General features: G+C 40.7%; 1 protein-coding gene across 4 annotated transcripts in view; it reads right to left on the minus strand.

The window, feature by feature from the left end:
• Positions 1 to 17,696, minus strand: part of OPA1 (OPA1 mitochondrial dynamin like GTPase) — a 99,176-nt gene extending 81,480 nt beyond the window's left edge. For 2 of the 4 annotated variants that reach the window (XM_049880185.1, XM_049880168.1), the window contains exons 1-6: positions 17,490 to 17,696; positions 9,268 to 9,586; positions 8,292 to 8,388; positions 6,055 to 6,162; positions 5,498 to 5,551; positions 4,718 to 4,785 (exon numbers count right to left, since the gene is read on the minus strand). In XM_049880185.1, coding sequence (XP_049736142.1) covers positions 4,718 to 4,785; positions 5,498 to 5,551; positions 6,055 to 6,162; positions 8,292 to 8,388; positions 9,268 to 9,586; positions 17,490 to 17,521 — 678 coding nt within the window. In that variant the 5' untranslated portion in view covers positions 17,522 to 17,696. The remainder of the gene's footprint in view (positions 1 to 4,717; positions 4,786 to 5,497; positions 5,552 to 6,054; positions 6,163 to 8,291; positions 8,389 to 9,267; positions 9,587 to 17,489) is intronic. The other 2 variants (XM_049880193.1, XM_049880176.1) reach the window with 1 other exon arrangement.
• Between the last annotated feature and the right edge of the window lie 920 nt (positions 17,697 to 18,616).

Consider the following 18,616-nt stretch of genomic DNA (forward strand, 5'->3'; position numbering starts at 1 on the left):
TACAGCCTTCACTGTGGATTACACCTCAACATAAAAAAAAAAACAAAAATCCTCACAACATCATGATAAACAGAGAAAATATTGAAGTTGTCAAGTATTTCATCTTACTTGGATCCACTATCAACACCCATGGAAACAGCAGTCAAAGAAAACCAAACGATGTACCACATTAGCAAATCTGCTACAAAAGACCTCTTTAAAGTGTTCAAAAGCAAAGATGTCACTTTGAGGACTCAGGTGCGCCTGACCCAAGCCATGGCATCTTCAATCACTTTGTACGCGTGTGAAAGCTGGACAACAAATAAGGACAACTGAAGAAGAACTGATGCTTTTGAATTGTGGTGTTGGCAAAGAATATTGAATATACCATGGACTGCCAGAAGAATTGACAAATCTGTCCTGGAGAAAGTACAGCCAGAGTGCTCCTTGGAAGTGAGGATGGCAAGACTTAGTCTCACATACTTTGAACATGTTATCAGGAGGGACCAATTTGTGGAGAAGGACATCATGCTTAGTGAAGTAGAGGGTCTGTGAAAAAGAAAAGACCCTCAACGAGATGGACTGACAGTGGCTGCAACAAGGGGCTGAAACATAGCATCGACTATGAGGATGGTGCAAGACCAGGCAGTGTTTTGTTCTGTTGTATATACGGTTGCACTAACAACAACAATGACATGCCTGTGGTTATAATCTCTTCTGGGAATGGGCTGTCTGTTACATTAACAAGGCAGGATTAGTGTAGGGAGTACCTTGAGTCAATCTCTTTTGAGACATATAAAAGATTAAACAAGTGAGCAGAGGAGAGTTAGGGTAAGAAAAAGGACAAGACACATGAAGATCCCCAAGGAACCAGGAAGCAGAAGCTGAAGAGACAAAGACTTTCCTCCAGAGGTGACACAGACAGAAACCTTCCCTGTGAGCTGGAGCTCTCAATTCAGACTTCTAGCCTCTTAAAAAAAACTGTGAGAAAATAAATTTGTTTATTAAAGCCATTCACTTATATATCTATTACAGCAGCACTAGACAACTAAGTTATAAAAATGAAACTTGGACTATTTAAGTTGCTCCAATCCAGAAATGTCATATCTTATTTTACTATTTGGACAATTCCTACAAATAATAATTTTAAGAGATTAACAAAATAGCCTATTAGATACTGTGAATATGACAATTTCTACCAAATACCCTTTATCCTACATTGCTACCTGTTTATGTACAAATACTTATTTAACGTTTCCTGAGTAACATAAAGCTTTAGTGAGTCTATCATTAAGGAGTAAGATAAGGTTGCCTGCTGCACCATCCTGCTTCCTCTCATGCAGATCTTCCTCTGCTCCCTCTGCTTCCCCATCTACCACACTCCAGAACACAAATGGTTTGGCTTCCTGACCAAGAGCCTAATCAAGCATATTTGCTAGTTGTTAGCCGCCCAGGAAACAAGAATTTCCTGAACTCGTGGTTCCTTGACGGTGTGGGTATGGGAATTCAGTTTTGCCACAGTTAGTACATTATTTGTTGCATGAGGAATCCCAGAAATGTCAACTCCTACTGGAGCAACACTGCTTTGTTATAATTCAGAATAACAAGTACACATACTACTTTCACATTCATGTTCTCCTCAATAACAAAGTGTCCTTGAGTCAATTCTGACTCGTGGAGACTCCACGTGTGTCAGGGTAGAACTGTGCTCTACAGGGTTTTCAACGACTAGACTGGGTTGGTTTTAGATCTTTCAGGAGTAGATGGGCAGGCCTTTCTTCCAAGATGTCTCTGCGTGGGCTTTAACTGCCAACCTTTCGGACAGCAGCAAGCACGTTAAATATCTGTACCACCCAGGGACCCCAAATATGAAGGCCAAGAGAAAGTCACAGGAAATCAGAGTGAAAAGACATATTACATAAATCTACACTTGTCGGCATCAACCAAATTTACTTAGTCTTTCTTCTACCAAGTTAAATCAATCAACTAATTTATTCTGTTAAGAGCTCAGCACTACTCTGCTTTGAGGACAAAGAATTAGTGACAAACGTGGCCTATTAAATAGTAAGAACGCAAGCCAAGTAAACAGTAGAAGGTTTGGAGAAGGTAACAGTTCAGTTGAGCTTTAAGAATGAGTGGAAACCAGGCAGGTAGAGGAAGAGACATTTCACCTTCTCTCTGCAATGTGAGTTGCAACATAAGAGGTGCAACAGAAGTAAAGCCATGAAAACTGGAATCAGAGTAGCATGTGGGATGAGGCGCATTAACGCACTACCTTTTAATAAAGATACTGAAAGCACTTTCCGTGATTTGGGCTTTTAAAGGGCCTTCAAATATCTTCTATAAATTATAAATGTACCTGTTACCTTCAGAATAACCATGTTCCTTATTTCTCTCTGAGTTGTTTATAAGCAATCAGAAACATTATACGACAGAAACACTAATAATGTAATGTCTCAATTGGCAAATTAATTTTTATTAGAACACAACAATCTTACAGAATTGAAAAAAGGAGATACACAAACCAGTTTTGGCATCTCTATATACTGTGACTGATACACAGAAACCTGCTTATTTACAAATCAAATGACTCTATTAACTCACTCAACAGGCTCACCAGCCCAAGTCTCAATCTGTCTTCAGGTCATTCAGGAGGTCTCCAGGCTTAAAGGATATTATCCAGTTCACACCAAGGGCTCTAATATTTTTCTCCAGTGGACACATGTTTTAAAGATTTGATTAACAAAAAACATTCATTACGAAGTGGTTTTTAGCATTCTTTTCCATTTTTTTTTATTAACAAAAGATAGCTATCAAAACTTTTGATCAACATGACGTAAATAACTAGTGTCCACAAACTAAGTGTTTAGTTAGCCTGCGAAGCCCTGTGTGGAAATAGGTGCTTTCTGTAGACATTTGTTTTTTCAAATTGTGAAGGTACCTGGAAGACCTCAGTTACAACCTTCTAGAACAGCTAAAAGTCTAGGGATCCCAGGCTGGGAGCCACAGGCAATTAGTTCATCACACTGTTCATTCTGACTCAAGTCAAACAATCTGACACCTGTCTCCTCAGCTCCCCTTCACTTTCACTTCAGCTGACTTTTAACGGTCCTAGAGAATGCCTGTTTCATCATGTTTTTACTTTCTCACTTTCTGGTTTGCTATTTTAACAAACTTACACTGTAACAGAAAATAATTGGAATAGAGTTAATCAAAATTCAGACTATTATGCAAAAAGTTCACAGTTGAAGGATAGGGAGAGAGATGGATACTTGGACATAGGAATTATTTCTTCCTGCTTCCCAAATAAACATAAAATTATTTCCTTCAATGTACTGAAACAACCTTCAACAGAAGAGCTACGTTGTTTCATACTTAATTTTAAAATGTTCATAGAATATTTTCCATAAATCTATTTATTTAGAAATTTTTTATTAGTATTTTCAAGGGATCAGTTATTTTATCAATTCCAAAAGAATGAAAAGAGTGAAGACTAAGAAAATGTCAGGTTAATATATGAGTATAAATACAGGGCAATATCATTCTACATCAGCAGTTCGTCTATAATTTTCATACGGATTTTGTTAATACTTATGTGCTGAAATTGGCTGTGATGGTTAAGGCTGTGCATCAGCTTGGCTGGGCCATAACCTCAGTGGTTTGGTAGCTGTATGACATTGTGATCATTTCCGCGATGAGATTTGGTATAATGTGATCACCTCTATGATGGGCTCTGCCGTGAGCAGCCAATCAGTTGAATGGGAGTTTCCTAGGGCGTGTGGTCTGCATCAAATATAAGTGGACATTCTGGCAAAGCTCATGGGCTTTTGCTCGCTCTGAATACTGCAGCTGGCTCCTGTTCATCTGACCTCCGGTTCTCGGGACTTGAGCTAGCAGCTTACCTGCAGTCTTCCCTGCCGATCTTGGGATTCGTCGATCTTCACAGCCTGTGAGCAAGAGCCCTGCTCTCTGACCTGTCGATCTTGGGTTCGCTAGCACCTGTGGCTGTGTAAATCAGTAGAAGCCTCTAACCTGACCCACGGATTTGGGACATTTCAGCCTCTACAGCTGCGTGAGCCGTTTCTTTTATATAAATCTCTCTATATATGATTATATACTTTACTGGTTTTGCTTCTCTAGAGAGCCCAGGCTAAGACATGGGCATACCCTCAATAACCCCCTATGTAACTTGGCTGACTATCAATATATATATATATTAACAGAATTGATGTATTCCCTAATAACCCACTTCTTAGTCCTTTAATATTTTCCCTAAATGTATGCCATGAAACATCAGTCCCTAGAAGAAATTTCATGAAAAAAGGGTTCTGCTGCCAAATAAATCTGGAAAACCCTGTATACTTTGACTCCCTTCTCCTGGAGATTCATAAAGCACATGAGTATATTACGGTCTGAGGAGTCCTAGAGAAAAGGAGCCTGCTGATTTTGTCTAATCTGGTTTTCCCCACACATATTTAGCAACGAAATCCCTTCTTGGAGACAATGCCCGAAATTAGTACTTCACAGAACATACGTGAAGGAAATAGGCTTCTCCAGTTGTATTTCTAGAACTGCCACATAACACCTTGCACTTTCACTAAGATTAGTAACAATACCGCTACTCTGATGCCTTTGTATTTGCTCCTCAGATGTGACCGTTTTCAAATTTTCCAAGAAGGTTAAAACTTGAAAAAAATTTTCAGGACTACCTACATGAAGAGTTCTCCTTTATACTTACCTTTCTATAAGGCTTGTCACCTTCAGATCCATGATCTGTTGCTCTAAATGCCGTTTCTTCAGGTGAACCTTAAAGATAAATATTCAGTCCTTTAAGTTCTCCAGTGAGGTCAACGGTCTAAGCTAAATTCCAAATTATGTGTAGTTAATTAAAAGATAAATGGATTTTTCAGGTAACCTGGATCCAAAGCATCAAATCACTTTTAGAAAACTCTTCTTATTTTAAGGAACAATACTGGCAATCTATTTAGGGACTTAAAAAACAAAAAAATACAATACAGCTTAACCTATTTTTCAAAAAACGTAACTGGAAAGTATAACAACAACAACAAAAAAAATGGGATAATATTTGGTAAGGATTATTTTACAAGGGAGTACTTAAAGGTTGGCCATATATCACTGCCATTACAGACCACACATAGTAAGAAAATAAATTTAAAATGTCAACCAAGACAGGACAGTTGAGACATACCAAAATTACTTTCCATTTCAATTACCAAAAATACAATTAGATCTATCTCAAGAAAACATCCTGGCTAAGCATACTGTCTTTTCAATAGCTTAATCTCATAACAGATACATATTTAGGAATTTTAGTTTACCACAAAAGAATTATTTTATTACTTCCACCTAAAGGACATGAGTTTGCCTAACATAGTTCTGGAGCTTTAAAATCCAGGGTAAGCAGCATTATAATTTGGTCTGCAATTTTATTTGCAACTAGTTTATTAGAAGCATTTAAAAGGCATGTTAAGGTCAGCAAAAATGTCTGTTTACACACCTAACAAGAGAAGTAGGTCAGAAGCTCCTATGATTTCACTAACCAATTTGTGACCTGTGAAAAATCAGCAAAAGGGGAAATAGAAATGTAAAATCGAACAGGGATGAGCAAACAAAGATATCTGAGATATCAGATTTATATCATGATAGGGCAGTAACTGAGCAAATATGCCAGGATTAACCTTAATAAATTCTACTCATTATAAGGTTCACCATAATTAAATTTGCTTTAAGATCACCAAATTGGATGTACCAATTACAAAAAGTAAACACGCAGGAAGTCTCATCTAACTGTCAAGAACATGTGGCTTTTTTTCCCCTCGCTGACTAAAGTCAAGCACGTTTAAGGTCTTGTAAATTTTCACTTTATTGGCTGAATGAAGATTAAAACCACTATGTAACAAAATGTTGTGTTTATCTTTTTTCATACCTGTTTTTCATTTGTATTAAATGTTTGAAATTTAAAAGATGAGAATAAAAAAATTCAAATACCTCTAAGTATTCTTCCTGTGTGGTTCTTGAAATTCAAAATCAGCTCAAACACAGGCCCTTGCTTACCTGTGGTGAAAAAGTCCTTCAGTAAGCTGAAGCTCTCAACAATCTTGTCAAAGTCTGGGGCCAACTTTGCAAGGTCTTCTGAATTAGGAAGGGCATTTCTAATTTTCTCTGGAGAAGAGCAAAAAATATACATATTCTCAGAAGAAGAATTTGAGTACAAAAACATAAACGTTAAATAAGCATCATATATAAATTTACATTAAAATATTTTCCCATGTCTCTATTATAAATATTGCATATATCAGTAGCAACATATGATTTTGATGATATTGTACAAGGCATCAAAGTGTTAAAACAGACTCACCAAGCGTATGGCTTAGATGGATACCTTTGATTCATAGGTTAAATGCGTTGAGACAGATGCACTGTATTAAAAATGTTAACACTGAACTGGAATTGAAGTACTTTCTGGGAGGAAGTTACAGGAAAGAGGCAAAGAATCAAAAAAAAAAAAAAAAAAAGGGAAAAACATCTTTTGAAGCCCTTGGCCTGAACTCAGTAACACAGGTCAGGAAATTCTAGTTCAAATTCAAGGACAGAGTTCCATTACTTTTCTCCTTTCTTTCATAGTCCCTAAGAAGACTCGCACTCATTACCAACTGGGAATAACTGTCCAAATGCCCTGGTGACGCAGCAGTCAAGCATTTGGCTGCTAATCAAAAGGTCAGCAGTTCGAATCCATCAACTCCTCCTTGGAAACCCTATGGGGCAGCTCTACTTTCTCCTACAGGGTCGCTATGAGGCAGGATCAACTCAACGGCAGCAGGTTCTTTTCTTTGTTTGTTTGTCCAAAAGCCCAAAGCAAGCTTTCATTTTATTTCTGCTAGCTTCATCCATAAAATGGTCATATTATTTTTGTTTACAAACACTCGACAATCTTGTCAAAAAGTCTGGCATCAACTTTACAAGATCTTCTGAATTAGGAGAGGCTTTCCTAAGTAATATTCTACGGAGAAGACCAAAACATATAAATATTCTCAAAATAAGAAAATTTGCCAGATATTCTTCAATGCTGTAACAGCATTAACTTGCTTAATCCTCATGATAAACCTACTAAGTTGTTGCTATTTTCTACTGCACTTTACAGATGAGGAACTGGCCACAGAGGCTAACTTGCTGGTCCTGGGCACACACCAAGGAACTGGTGGAGCCAGGGCTCAAGCCCAGGATCCGTGCTCTTCACCCCTACACGGTGGTACTGGCAAATGTTGAAAAGCTCGCCTCGTGACCATGAATATTAGAAAAACAATTTGAAAGAATGCTCTTCCTGCAAACCTTTGCCAAAAGGTCCCAGTTTTAAGAAAGTGCTGTGAAATGGTACATGTAGAGATTAAATCCACCTCCATATACACCTAAGCTAAGAAATTAGAGAAAGTCTAAAAAAAGGGACTAAGGGAAATAATTGCATCCAAAAGCAAATTTTTTTTAAAACATCATGACCATGAGTTACTAGAAATCACATTTATAAAATATACTTTTTTCTCCATCTACTTATTGTTAGAAAAAGTTCTGGTGGTGCAGTGGTTAAGCACTCAGCTGCTAACTGAAAGGTTGGTGGTTCGAACCATTAGCCGAACCCTGGCAGAAAGATGCAGCCATATGTTGCTGTAATGATTACTGCCTTGGAAACCTGAAGGGGCAGTTCTACTCTGTCCTGTATGGTCACTCAGAGTCAGAACTGACCTGATTGCAATGAGTCTGACTTTGGGTTTTATTGTTAGAAAAGGGGGGCCAAAGGCTCATGATGGGGAGGAATTACCCTGGAGACTAAAAGACTTTCAAGAAATCTGGTTACAAAAAGTTCAGGTAAACAAGATACCCAGTCAAAGGGGGTTAGTTAGATGCATTACGGAGCATCTGTTCTGGAAATTATACTATGCTGAAGAGGACACTGGGAAGGCTGCTTGAAAAACGCTGATAAAATGTCTTAGCTAGCACAAGATGAGATACCAAGGGCATTCTCACTATGACTGTATAATTTTTTAAAAGGAAACCAAAAATATTAACCACATACGCATATATAATTAAAAGAAAATGCTTCATAAGGATTGTGGTAGCTGTGTTAAAGTTATGGACTAGTCGATAACTTCTTTCTTATGAATTTTCTTTGATGCTCTACTACTTTTATCATTAAAATAAAACTGCTCTACACTATACACGAGTTAAAAAATGATGTTGATACAATTATTAATATTCCCTAAAGAAATAACAAAAAAATTAATGTTGATGATACAAACCAAAATCGATATAGTCATCGATCTCCCATACAATGTCAGGCACGATCCATTTATAGTCACTAAGGTCAGGTATCATATCTTTCCACTGATCAAAAGTCTAAAAAATAAGAAAGTATGTCAATCAAATGCTCTGAGTGCCACAGAAAAATAAAAATAAAGAAGGAAACTATTTTAACTGTATTAATCTACTAAGAGTAAAGCATTATGCTTAAAACTTATAGGGAACAAATTTAATTAGTTTCCTTTCCTCTAAAGATAAATTAGCAGGCAAGCAGAGAACACACATAGGTAGCCCTTAACTAAATAAGGAAAATACAAAAATTCAAAATATACTCCTGTTTCAAGCAGGTTTCGTGATTTGGCTTTCAATACCACCACTGTGGAATAGAAGGCAGACAGACAGGAGTCAGGATGCCTTGTCTTGAGTCCTACAGCTGCTGGTAAGTGGTTGTGTGAGCGTGCCACCTAACTTTCCTGTCTCCGTCACTACATGACCAAACGGAAAATCAAAGCAGAATGTTCTTACCCCAAGCCCACTGCTCACTCTACCAGGCTGTTTTTATTTCCCGTAATTATAACTAAGATTCACAAAGTAGTTTTCTACTAGCACCATGAAAACAATCTAGCCCTGGTAGTGCAGTGGTTAAAGCACTCAGCTGCTAACTGAAAGGTCAGCTGTTTGAACCCACCAGCTGCTCAATGGGAGAAGGATGTAGCCGTCTGCTCCTGTAAAGACTTACGTCCTTGGAAGCCCTATGGGTTGTTCTACTCTGTCCTACAAGGTTGCTATGAGTTGGAATCGACCCTACAACAGTAGGTTTAGTTTTGGTGGTTTCGCACATAGTAGACACACACAACAGACACGTAAACATACCACACTGAAGATTATATTCTATCCCACTAATGATTTCTGCCATAAAATCTTAAGGTAAACATGCTGGAATAAATGGAAAACCAGAAGCAAACTGAAACTCACCTTTTTGGCCGTATAGCCACCCCCAACAGCAGATCCTAGGATGATATATCGAAGTTTTAAGAGCCTTGCAGCTAATCTCGCTGGCCAAAAATTCCTGTGAGGCTGGTAGCCATATTTAACTGGAGAAAGCTTCAATTTACGTAAAGGAAGGTTAGTTAGAGTGGAGAACAGCTGAAATGATGTCCTTAACTCGGGTCTTTGAAGCTTTAAGGTAGGATGATGCGAATGATAAATACTTCGTGAAACCAAATGCAGTTTTTGTAGTGGTAAACTTCCTTTTATTCCAGAGCTATGCTTCACTAAGGATTGGCAGACCTCACTGAAAGAAAAATGGGTATGGGGAAAAGATCAGACACGGTATCAGCATAAGGAAACTACATGAAAACAGCCACCTCCTAAAGAGATGGCATGCATGCGTACACACACGACCACACCGTATCAGACAACAGCTCACACTGTCTGCCTTTTACTATGTGCCAGGCACTGTTCCCACATATGTGACCTCATTTAATCCTATTAATTGTTTTATGAAGAAAGAACTAACAATATCTCCATTTTACAGAGAGGAAAATGTGGCACAAAAATATAAACAGCTTGCCCATGCCCGCACTGATATAAAGAGTAAAGGTGGGGTTCGAACCCTGGTGGTGGGACTCCAGAACGTGCAAGCCAATTCACTCCATGTGAGCTATGACCCTGGTCTAGGGAATTAAACTGAAAAAAGAAAAGGTGGGGAGTTATTTTATTAACTTTAAAATGCATGCAAACTTCCGCTTTCAAGTACAAACATCCCAGCAGCTTAGAACTGGTATTCTTTGCCCCTTCATCTGTGTCTCCCATTCTGAGATAGCCCAGGAATGGAAATTAGAGAAAAATCAATTCCACCTCAGACACCTGCCTCCCCAGAAAATGAAAGGAGCAAAATAGCCCTAAAAGAGAACCTAGATGTAACATAATTCCTTTTCAGTAGGGGATAAACAGTTAGCAACCTTTTGCCTGATCTTTTATTCAACACACATTCATAGTGCTGACTATGTGCAGATCTAAGTTTTAAAATACTAATTCACTGAATTACATGGAACTGTAAGCCTCTTAAGAGAAAGGAATCAGGGGACACACCAGCAACCTGTGAAGGATGGTGGGGGATGAGAGGTGTCTTCTTTGCTTCTTCTAAGCGCCAGGAACTCTGCTAGACGTTTCCACAAATGCTACTGTTAATTCTCAGGAAAACCCAGTAAAGCAAGCAACCTTACTTTACAAATTTGTTTCCTCGAGCCGAATTTTGCCTCAGGTAGAATGACTAGCAAATGGCAGAAGAGGAACTGAATCTCAGGTCAGCCTGACAGGTAATTCTTTCCACACGTGGCATTAGTGGGGAAGAGCTGGGGAAGAGTGTGAGACGCAGACGCATAAGCAGGAGGGGCTGCAGAGAGGAAGTGAGGCAACATTCAGAGTAGACGCCACCTGCTCGGGAGCCCCAGCCTGACACTGGGCACTGTTCTGATTCAGAACCTTCCTACTCGGGAAATCTGAGGGCAATAGGATTTAATAGGGGAAAAAATGTAAACACATTATCGGTTGAGACACCCTGCTCATTTGTAACTCTACATGTCAGTGTTACCTCTGGTCACAAAAACATTTACCTTCTTTTTAAACATTGTTATATGTGATACTTGAATGCAAGTGTTCACAGCAGTGTTACTCACAATAGCCAAAAGGTGAGAACCCAAGTGTCCACCAACACGGAAGAATGGATAAACAAAATGTGGTAATCCACACAATGAAAATATTTCAGTCATAAAGAGAAATGAAGTCCTGAACCTGCTATGACATGGGTGGTCCTTGAAAACATTATCTGAGTGAAATAAGTCATACACAAAAGACAGATTTATGAACCCACCTCTATGAAATACCTAGAACAGGCAAATGTACGAAGACAGGAGTTGACCAGGGGTTGGGAGTTTCTGTTTGGGATGATGAGGAACTTCTGGAGACAGACGGGGATGAGGGCTGTACAACACGGTAAACGTAAATGATGCCACATACCTGCACAGTTCAAAATGGTTAAAAGAGCACAGGTTTTTTTTTGTTGTTGTTAGACACTGAAAACCATGAGAGCCGGAACTTGATGGGACAGCCCTGTTTTTCCAGGTCTAGCAAATTTCCTGCCCTTGACAGGATACAGTCTTACCATCTTTCTATTGCTCTCTATTAGTGGAAAATACTTGAGTTTTCCTTCTCTGACAGGTTTCCACCTTATACAGGCTCCGGCTTTTGTAGGTTTTACTGTATTTATTTTTACCACAATTAAAAAAAAAAGTTGGTATAACATGTACATGTTCTTCTATCTTTGTGTCCAAGATAAACGGTAATTTTCCCCATCTTATAAAAATTAAATCCCTGTCTTCTTTTATTAACCAAGAGACTACATTCTTCTGATCTCAAACTCAAACCAAAAAACCAAACCAAACCGGATGCCACAGCTTCCGACTCATGGCGATCCCACGTGTTACAGGGCAGAACTGCTCTATTGGCTGTAATCTTTACGAACACAGATTGCCAGTCCTTTCTCCTGCAAAGTGGCCACAATTGCCAACCTTTAGGTTAGTAGCAGTCGAGTAGTCAAGCACAAACTGTGCACCCAGAGACCTCGAACTCGGCACATGTAAAAAGCAAAGCCCTATCCTAGCTTCAAAACTGCCTGCACCCCAGCAATCATACACAGATAAAAGTTGACAGCATGACAAATGCTTCCAAGTCAAAAGAATTGTTGTTGTGTGCCATCGCACTGATTCCAATGCATAGCGACTCCATATGACAGAATAGAACTGTTCCATAGGGTTTCAAGGCCGTAATCTTCACTGATCAGACTGCCAGATCTTTACTCCTGCGAAACTGCTGGTGGGATCAAACTTCGGACCTTCCAGTTAGCAGCTGAGCACTTATCCACTGCACCACCAGGGCTCCTTGTTAAAAGAACATTAGAGGCAGCACAAGAGTTTAGAGGAAAGAGAACGGTCCTTAGGTGTTGAGGTTGTCAGTGAAAATGGCCCAGAAAAAATAACTTTAAAGTTAAGTGGGAAATGAAGAGTCAAAAGTGGAAAGAAATTCAGATGAGGAGGAAGGCATGGAAGCAAGCCACTGAGATTACACCAAATGTTCTCAGCCCATTAAAGGCTGGGCTCTCTGGAATTCTTTCTCTCCTGCCTTTTCAGGAATCATAAATCAAGTCACTTTCATCTTAGAGGAAGCAAAAGAGAAAAAAAGACTCCATTTCCACATTCTAGCTAATCTATTTAAAGCCATAGTACAGCCAGAGTGCTCGTCTATATATGCACATCCCTAGGTGGTGCATATGGTTAAATGCTTAGCAACAAGCCGAAAAGGTTGGCGGTTTGAACCCACCCAGAGGCACACCAGGAGACAGTCAGAAGACTGGTGATCTGCCTCCAAAAGGTCACAGCCCTGAAAACCCTATGGAGCAGTTCTACTCTGCACCCATGGGGTGGCCGTGAGCGTGGCAACTGACAACAAACTCCACTAATGTATGAATAATTAATAGCCTTTTAGTCTTCACAGAGTTATTCTTTTAAATTGTGATTTAGGTGAAAGTTTACAGAGCAAATTAGTTTCTCAATAAACAGTTAATACACAAATTCTTTTGCGGCATTGGCTGCCAACCCCACAACGCGTCAACACTCTCCCCTTTTCCACCCAGGTTCCCTTTCTCCATTCCTCCAGCTTACCTGTCCCTTCCTGCCTTCTTGTCTCAGCTTTTGGGCTGGTGTGCCCATTAGTCTATATGATTGACCCTCACATTACTGTGGGCCGTACAGACCTGTGTAATCTTTGGCTGAAGGATGAACTTCAGGAGTGACTTCAATACTGAGTTAAAAAGTGTCCAGGGCCTCATGAAGTTAGGTGCATTTTTTTTTTTTTTCCAGAAAAGAGTTAACCCAAATGTATCTCCAACTAGTAGGGAGCCCTGGTGGCACAGAGGTTAAGGACTTGGCTGCTAATCAAAAGGTCAGCAGTTCAAATCCACCAGCAGCTCCTTGGAAACTCTATGGGGCAGTTCTACTCTATCCTATAGGGTCACTATGAGTCACAACTGACTCGACGGTAATGAGTTTGGTTTGGTTTTTTTAATGGACTCCAGGTCTGAGAGGTTATATTCCTGAAATGTTTTTGCTTTTCGTTATTTTGTCCCTCCTTTTACCTTGAAATCCCTAAAATTCCTATTTTTCACAAAGGTACCAGCAATAGCAAGGACAGAGACAGGGAGTATGGCAGTCCACTATTTCAAGCCAGAAACCACATGTGAAAATTAGTCCCCTGGAAAAGGTAACGGACCCAAAGCAAAATCCTAGTGTTTGGAGAAGATACCCTCAAGAATCACTTCTAGAGCTTCCGATTCAAGACGATGCTCTGAGCTCAACGTTCACGTGGGAGAGGAACAGTTTTCACTGTCTTCTGAAATACAGGGAAGGAGAACGGAAAGAGAAGAAATCCGAGGCACTTACTGAAGCACCATTTGGGGAAAGGCTGCTTGAGTCACGCTCCCCTATTCCAATCCAGTCTCCTGGGGAAGAGCTAGGTGTGTGTGTGCCTGTGTGTGTGTGTGTATGTGTGTGTGTGTGTATAGAGCTAAAGTGAAGCCTCCTAGTTGATACATCATACACCTAAATCACATAGTTTGCTAAATCAGCCCCCTCCTTTTGGGGTAACCCACACAACACATCGACGTCAATCATGAGTCCTTCGCATTTAAATCCCATTACATAACCAGACTCCTGCAGAAAAGTAGCAGTTCTTACGATGAAGGCCAAGATTAACAACAAAATTATTATCCTGGAAAAAGCAGAGATAAGAAATCCTAATTAGTCTTCTCAGGAGAACTGCTGAAGCTACTGCAGACAAAATAAAAGCTGGTCATTATCAAAAAATAGCGATCAATAAAACAATACAAAGCTTACAGAATTAAACATACTGTTAAGAGTTTAATAATTTTTTTTTTCCAATAAGTCCATGGGACTTAAAGCTACGACAAAAATAAATCACCAGCAAGTCCAGAAAATGAATTAAGGAAATTCTCCAGAACTTAGCACAGAAGAGCTGGAGAACATGAGAGAAAAACTAAGTGACGTAGAGAAGTGGTGTCCTCCCATGGGATGCACAAAAGGACCCAGTGGGGTTTAGGAAGAAAGTACTGAACCTTCTAGACACAAAATTTTCTGTATCTCACTCTTTAAGATTATGCTAGGGTAGGTCACAATATAAGTAATCACTACAGAAGTGCACTATGTAATTTAAAAACTAGTAAATGTGCATATACCTATTGGGTACATACATACGTTTTTTAAACAAATGATGGATACAGTTCACATTGTGGAAATCACAGACATACAGGATCAATTTAATAAAACCAATATTCATCTAATAGGTGCCTAGGCAGAAAAAGAACATGAACAATGAAAGAAAGAAAATAAAGAAACAGGGAAAAAAAATTCCCAGAGCTGAAGGAAGATAGGAATCTTTTTAATGAAGGGCCCACTAGGAGCCAGGCCAGATGAGTGGGGGGAAAGAAAGCCCACATGTGTACAAAGCCCTGAAAATGTTAAAATAAAGGATAAACCAGAGATCCTAAAAGTTCCCAAGAAAGGGAAAAAGAGAAAAGGAAACCTACAAACACAGAAAACAGATTCGCGATGAGAGTTCTCATCAGCAACTACGGATGCTAGAAGAAAAGGTAGTACTGCCTTCACAGTTCTGAAGGAAAAGGATCTTGCATATAGATTTCTATATTCAGTCAAACTAAAGAACAAATGTGATGCAAAACAGGGATTTTATTTTTTCAGAAATCACCTACTATCTCTATTAACCTGTAACTTCTTTTTTCAACAATATTATTCAAATATTTATTATAACATATGGTCGTTAGTCTTCTCACATCTTCAAGCGCATATTTAGATACAATACCACTGCCATTGAGTCGATTCTGACTCATAGCGACCCTATAGGACAGAGTAGAACTGCCCCATAGGACTTCCAAGCAGTAGCTGGAGGATTTGAACTGCTGACCTTCTGGTTAGCAGCCAAGCTCTTAACCACTGTGCCACCAGGGCTCCGTATTTAGATATGGATGTCAAAAATATTTATGTTCTCATCCGTTAGAGAATAAGAATTTAAATGTATTCCTTTAAGCAAGCTGAGGAACTACAGCAAAAGACAGATTCCCGAGCCTGAGGCTTCTGGCCTTCCATATCGCTACTTCTCCAGTAAGCTAAGCTGTGTAGATCTGCATGAGACACTTTTAAGTCATGATCTCCATTCAGAGTCCATAGCAGCTGTAAAAATAATGCAGTCCAACCTCATCCAGTTGTATTAACAAACAACATGGATTATAAATCAGTTTGCTTTTTCACTCAATTTTTAAAGCTTTTCCTACATCTTTTTTTTTTTTAATTTTTATTGTGCTTTAAGTGAAAGTTTACAAATCAAGTCAGTCTCTCACACAAAAATTTATATACACCTTGCTAAATAGGGTCGCTATGAGTCGGAATCGACTTGACGGCACTGGGTTTTTGGTTTATATACTCCTAGTTGCTCTCCCCCTAATGCGACAGCACACTCCTTCCCTGCACTCTCTCTTTCCATGTCCATTCCGCCAGCTTCTTGCCCCCTCTGCCCTCTCATCTCCCCTCCAGGCTGGAGCTGCCTACAGAGTCTCATGTGTCTACTTGATCCAAGAAGCTCACTCTTCACCAGTACCATTTTCTATCCCATAGTCCAATCCCTGTCTGAAGAGTTGGCTTTGGGAACAGTTCCTGTCCTGGGCTGACAGAAGGTCTGGGGACCATGACCTCCAGGGTCCTTCTAGTCTCAGTTTAGTCTTTTTATGAGAATTTGAAGTTGCATCCCACTGCTCTCCTGCTCCCTCAGGGGTTCTCTGCTGTGTTCCCTGTCAGGGTAGTCATTGGCTGTAGCCGGGCACCATCTAGTTGTTTTGGTCTCAGGATGATGTAGTCTCTGGTTCATTTTCCTACAAGTTTTAATTGCTTCAAGAGAATATGTTATTCTCTGCAAAGCCTTTTCTCTTTTTATTTAGAGAAAATTAGATGTTTCCCCAGTAAATATTGAGTAGTAGAAATAAAAAAAGGATGTAAACAACTTACTTCAGTACCAAAGGCTGTATACCAAAGAAAAAATAATCAAATATTTACTCAGAAATTAAGATTCAATGTGATTAAAATAACTATGCAAATATTTAATTGACTAAAATTGTAACTACGGTATGCCATCAATCCTAAACAAATAAATTACACCATTTTAAAAATTATGGGGTGGGGGGGAATCAAAGCAAGTGTTCAGAGACTAACTCAGGAAATCCTTTTTTTTTTTTTAACTTTGCTTGATTTGTATTACTGCCAAACACCTGTACCAATGAGTTAAACCTGAAGTTATCTAAGAATATTGGAACACAAATACGGGTAAAGACAAAGTCAAACTAGATGTCACTAATATGCATATAGCAACCCTTACGATAAATGTCTGCGATTTTTCTATTCAGGATTAAACCAGGCCAAGGCAACACCGAGAGTATGACTGAAAAGGTGGTGTCACAGTCAGCACTCTGCAACCCAAACCAAGTCTCTCTAAACACTAAAAAGAGGTGCTATTAAAAAGCTATCTGTAGTCACCGCCTATGACCCCCTGTGCGTCCAGCTCCAGATCTGACTCCAAATCTCCTTCACTCCGAGAGAGAGAAAAGCCGGGTTACCTGCAGAAGCTGTGTGCACTGGCGGGAGGTGGAAGGGAGAAAAACAGAGCGAGTCAGAGAGGCGGAAAGGGTGACACACGGACAGAGCCGGAGACCGAGGAGTGAGAGCGCAGAAACGAGAAGCAAGCAAGACAGAGATAACAGCAAGGGCAGAAGGGCCAAAGGCAGCGACAAGACGACAACGAGAGACGGGCCAAGGCTGAGAGGTGCCCAGAGCCCTCCAGTGGGACAGGGGCTGGGAAGGGTCCGGTACCGGAACCGGCACCGCAGGTAAGCTAAATTAGGGCTCCGGTCAGTCCGAATACTCAAAAACACCCCGAAATCCTCCCACTGCCCCCGCCCCGGCCTAAGAGTCAACTGTACGTTCTAGAGGGAGCGACAGTGCTACCCTGCTTTCCGGTGGCCCCAGAAGTAACGGGGCCAGGTCGGGGCCCACACTCACCAGGCCACGGCGGCCCGCCGTAGTCGCCACATCCCACCAGCGGGAAGGTCACACAGGCGCCGGGAGGGCCACGCGGGAGCCCTGCTGTCAGCCCCAGTCCCGCTCCGGTCCGGGAAGGACCCAGGTTAAGGCGCTGGGCAACAAGGGCACAGAGCAGCGGCCGTGGCTCTCCCAATGGCGCATGGACTTCCGCAAGAGCCCAACCGGCACCCGTACTCGGTCCTTCAGGAAAACAACCACCCCACCGTTCCTAAACCAGGAGCATAAACGGTCCGTGCAGGACCAGCGCATGCGTGCACAGCTCCTACCCAGCTTGCCTTGGTTTCGGGCTGGTATTCTGAATTCTGGCCTCGCTGTTACAGAGTTGAAAGGGACTTTGCGGGTGGAGCGCTGAAAAGAGGGGCTTGAAAATCCTGATTGATAAATTCTTACCCGGTGGCGATGACCACTTGAATAAAATTTAGGTATTGGCGGAGGTTAGAGAAGCCTAGAGAGTATACAATGTTTGGAGTAATAGAGTAATGAAAACCCAGCAATTGCCCCTTTGCCCCATTCTTTTGTTCAGTGTCTTTGTTTACAAAGCACTTTTATATCCTTAGAACAATCTTGGGAGGAAGGAGGAGGACTGCTGAACAGGTTAAAAGGTTAAGCGTCTTAAAATCTCTCAACATCTGAAAGGAGCTAGGATCAATTAGGCCAGCTAGAGCAGTGGAAGCCCTGGTGGCCTAGTGGTTAAGTGTTACAACTGCTAACCAAGAAGTTGGCAGTTCAAACCCACCAGGCGCACCTTGGAAACTCTATGGGGCAGCTCTACTCTGTCTCTCTGAGTTAGAATGGACTGGCTATGGCAGTGGAGTCGGAATCGACAGGACGGCCGTGGGGTGGGTATGGCAGTGGAATTGCCGTCAGAGTTCATTCTGACTCATAGCGACCCCATGGGGTTTCTCTTAATTACTACACCACAACTGAGTCCTGGTGGCACAGTGGTTAAGCACTCACCTGCTAAGCAAAAGGTTGGCTGTTCGAATCCACCAGCTGCTCCTTGGAAACCCTATGGGGAAGTTCCCTCTGTCCTATGGGGTCGCTATGAGTTAGAATGGACTGGGCACTTTTTCTGTTTGTTTTCT

This window comes from Elephas maximus, chromosome 1 (assembly GCF_024166365.1).
Source record: "Elephas maximus indicus isolate mEleMax1 chromosome 1, mEleMax1 primary haplotype, whole genome shotgun sequence".
Lineage (NCBI taxonomy): Eukaryota > Metazoa > Chordata > Mammalia > Proboscidea > Elephantidae > Elephas > Elephas maximus.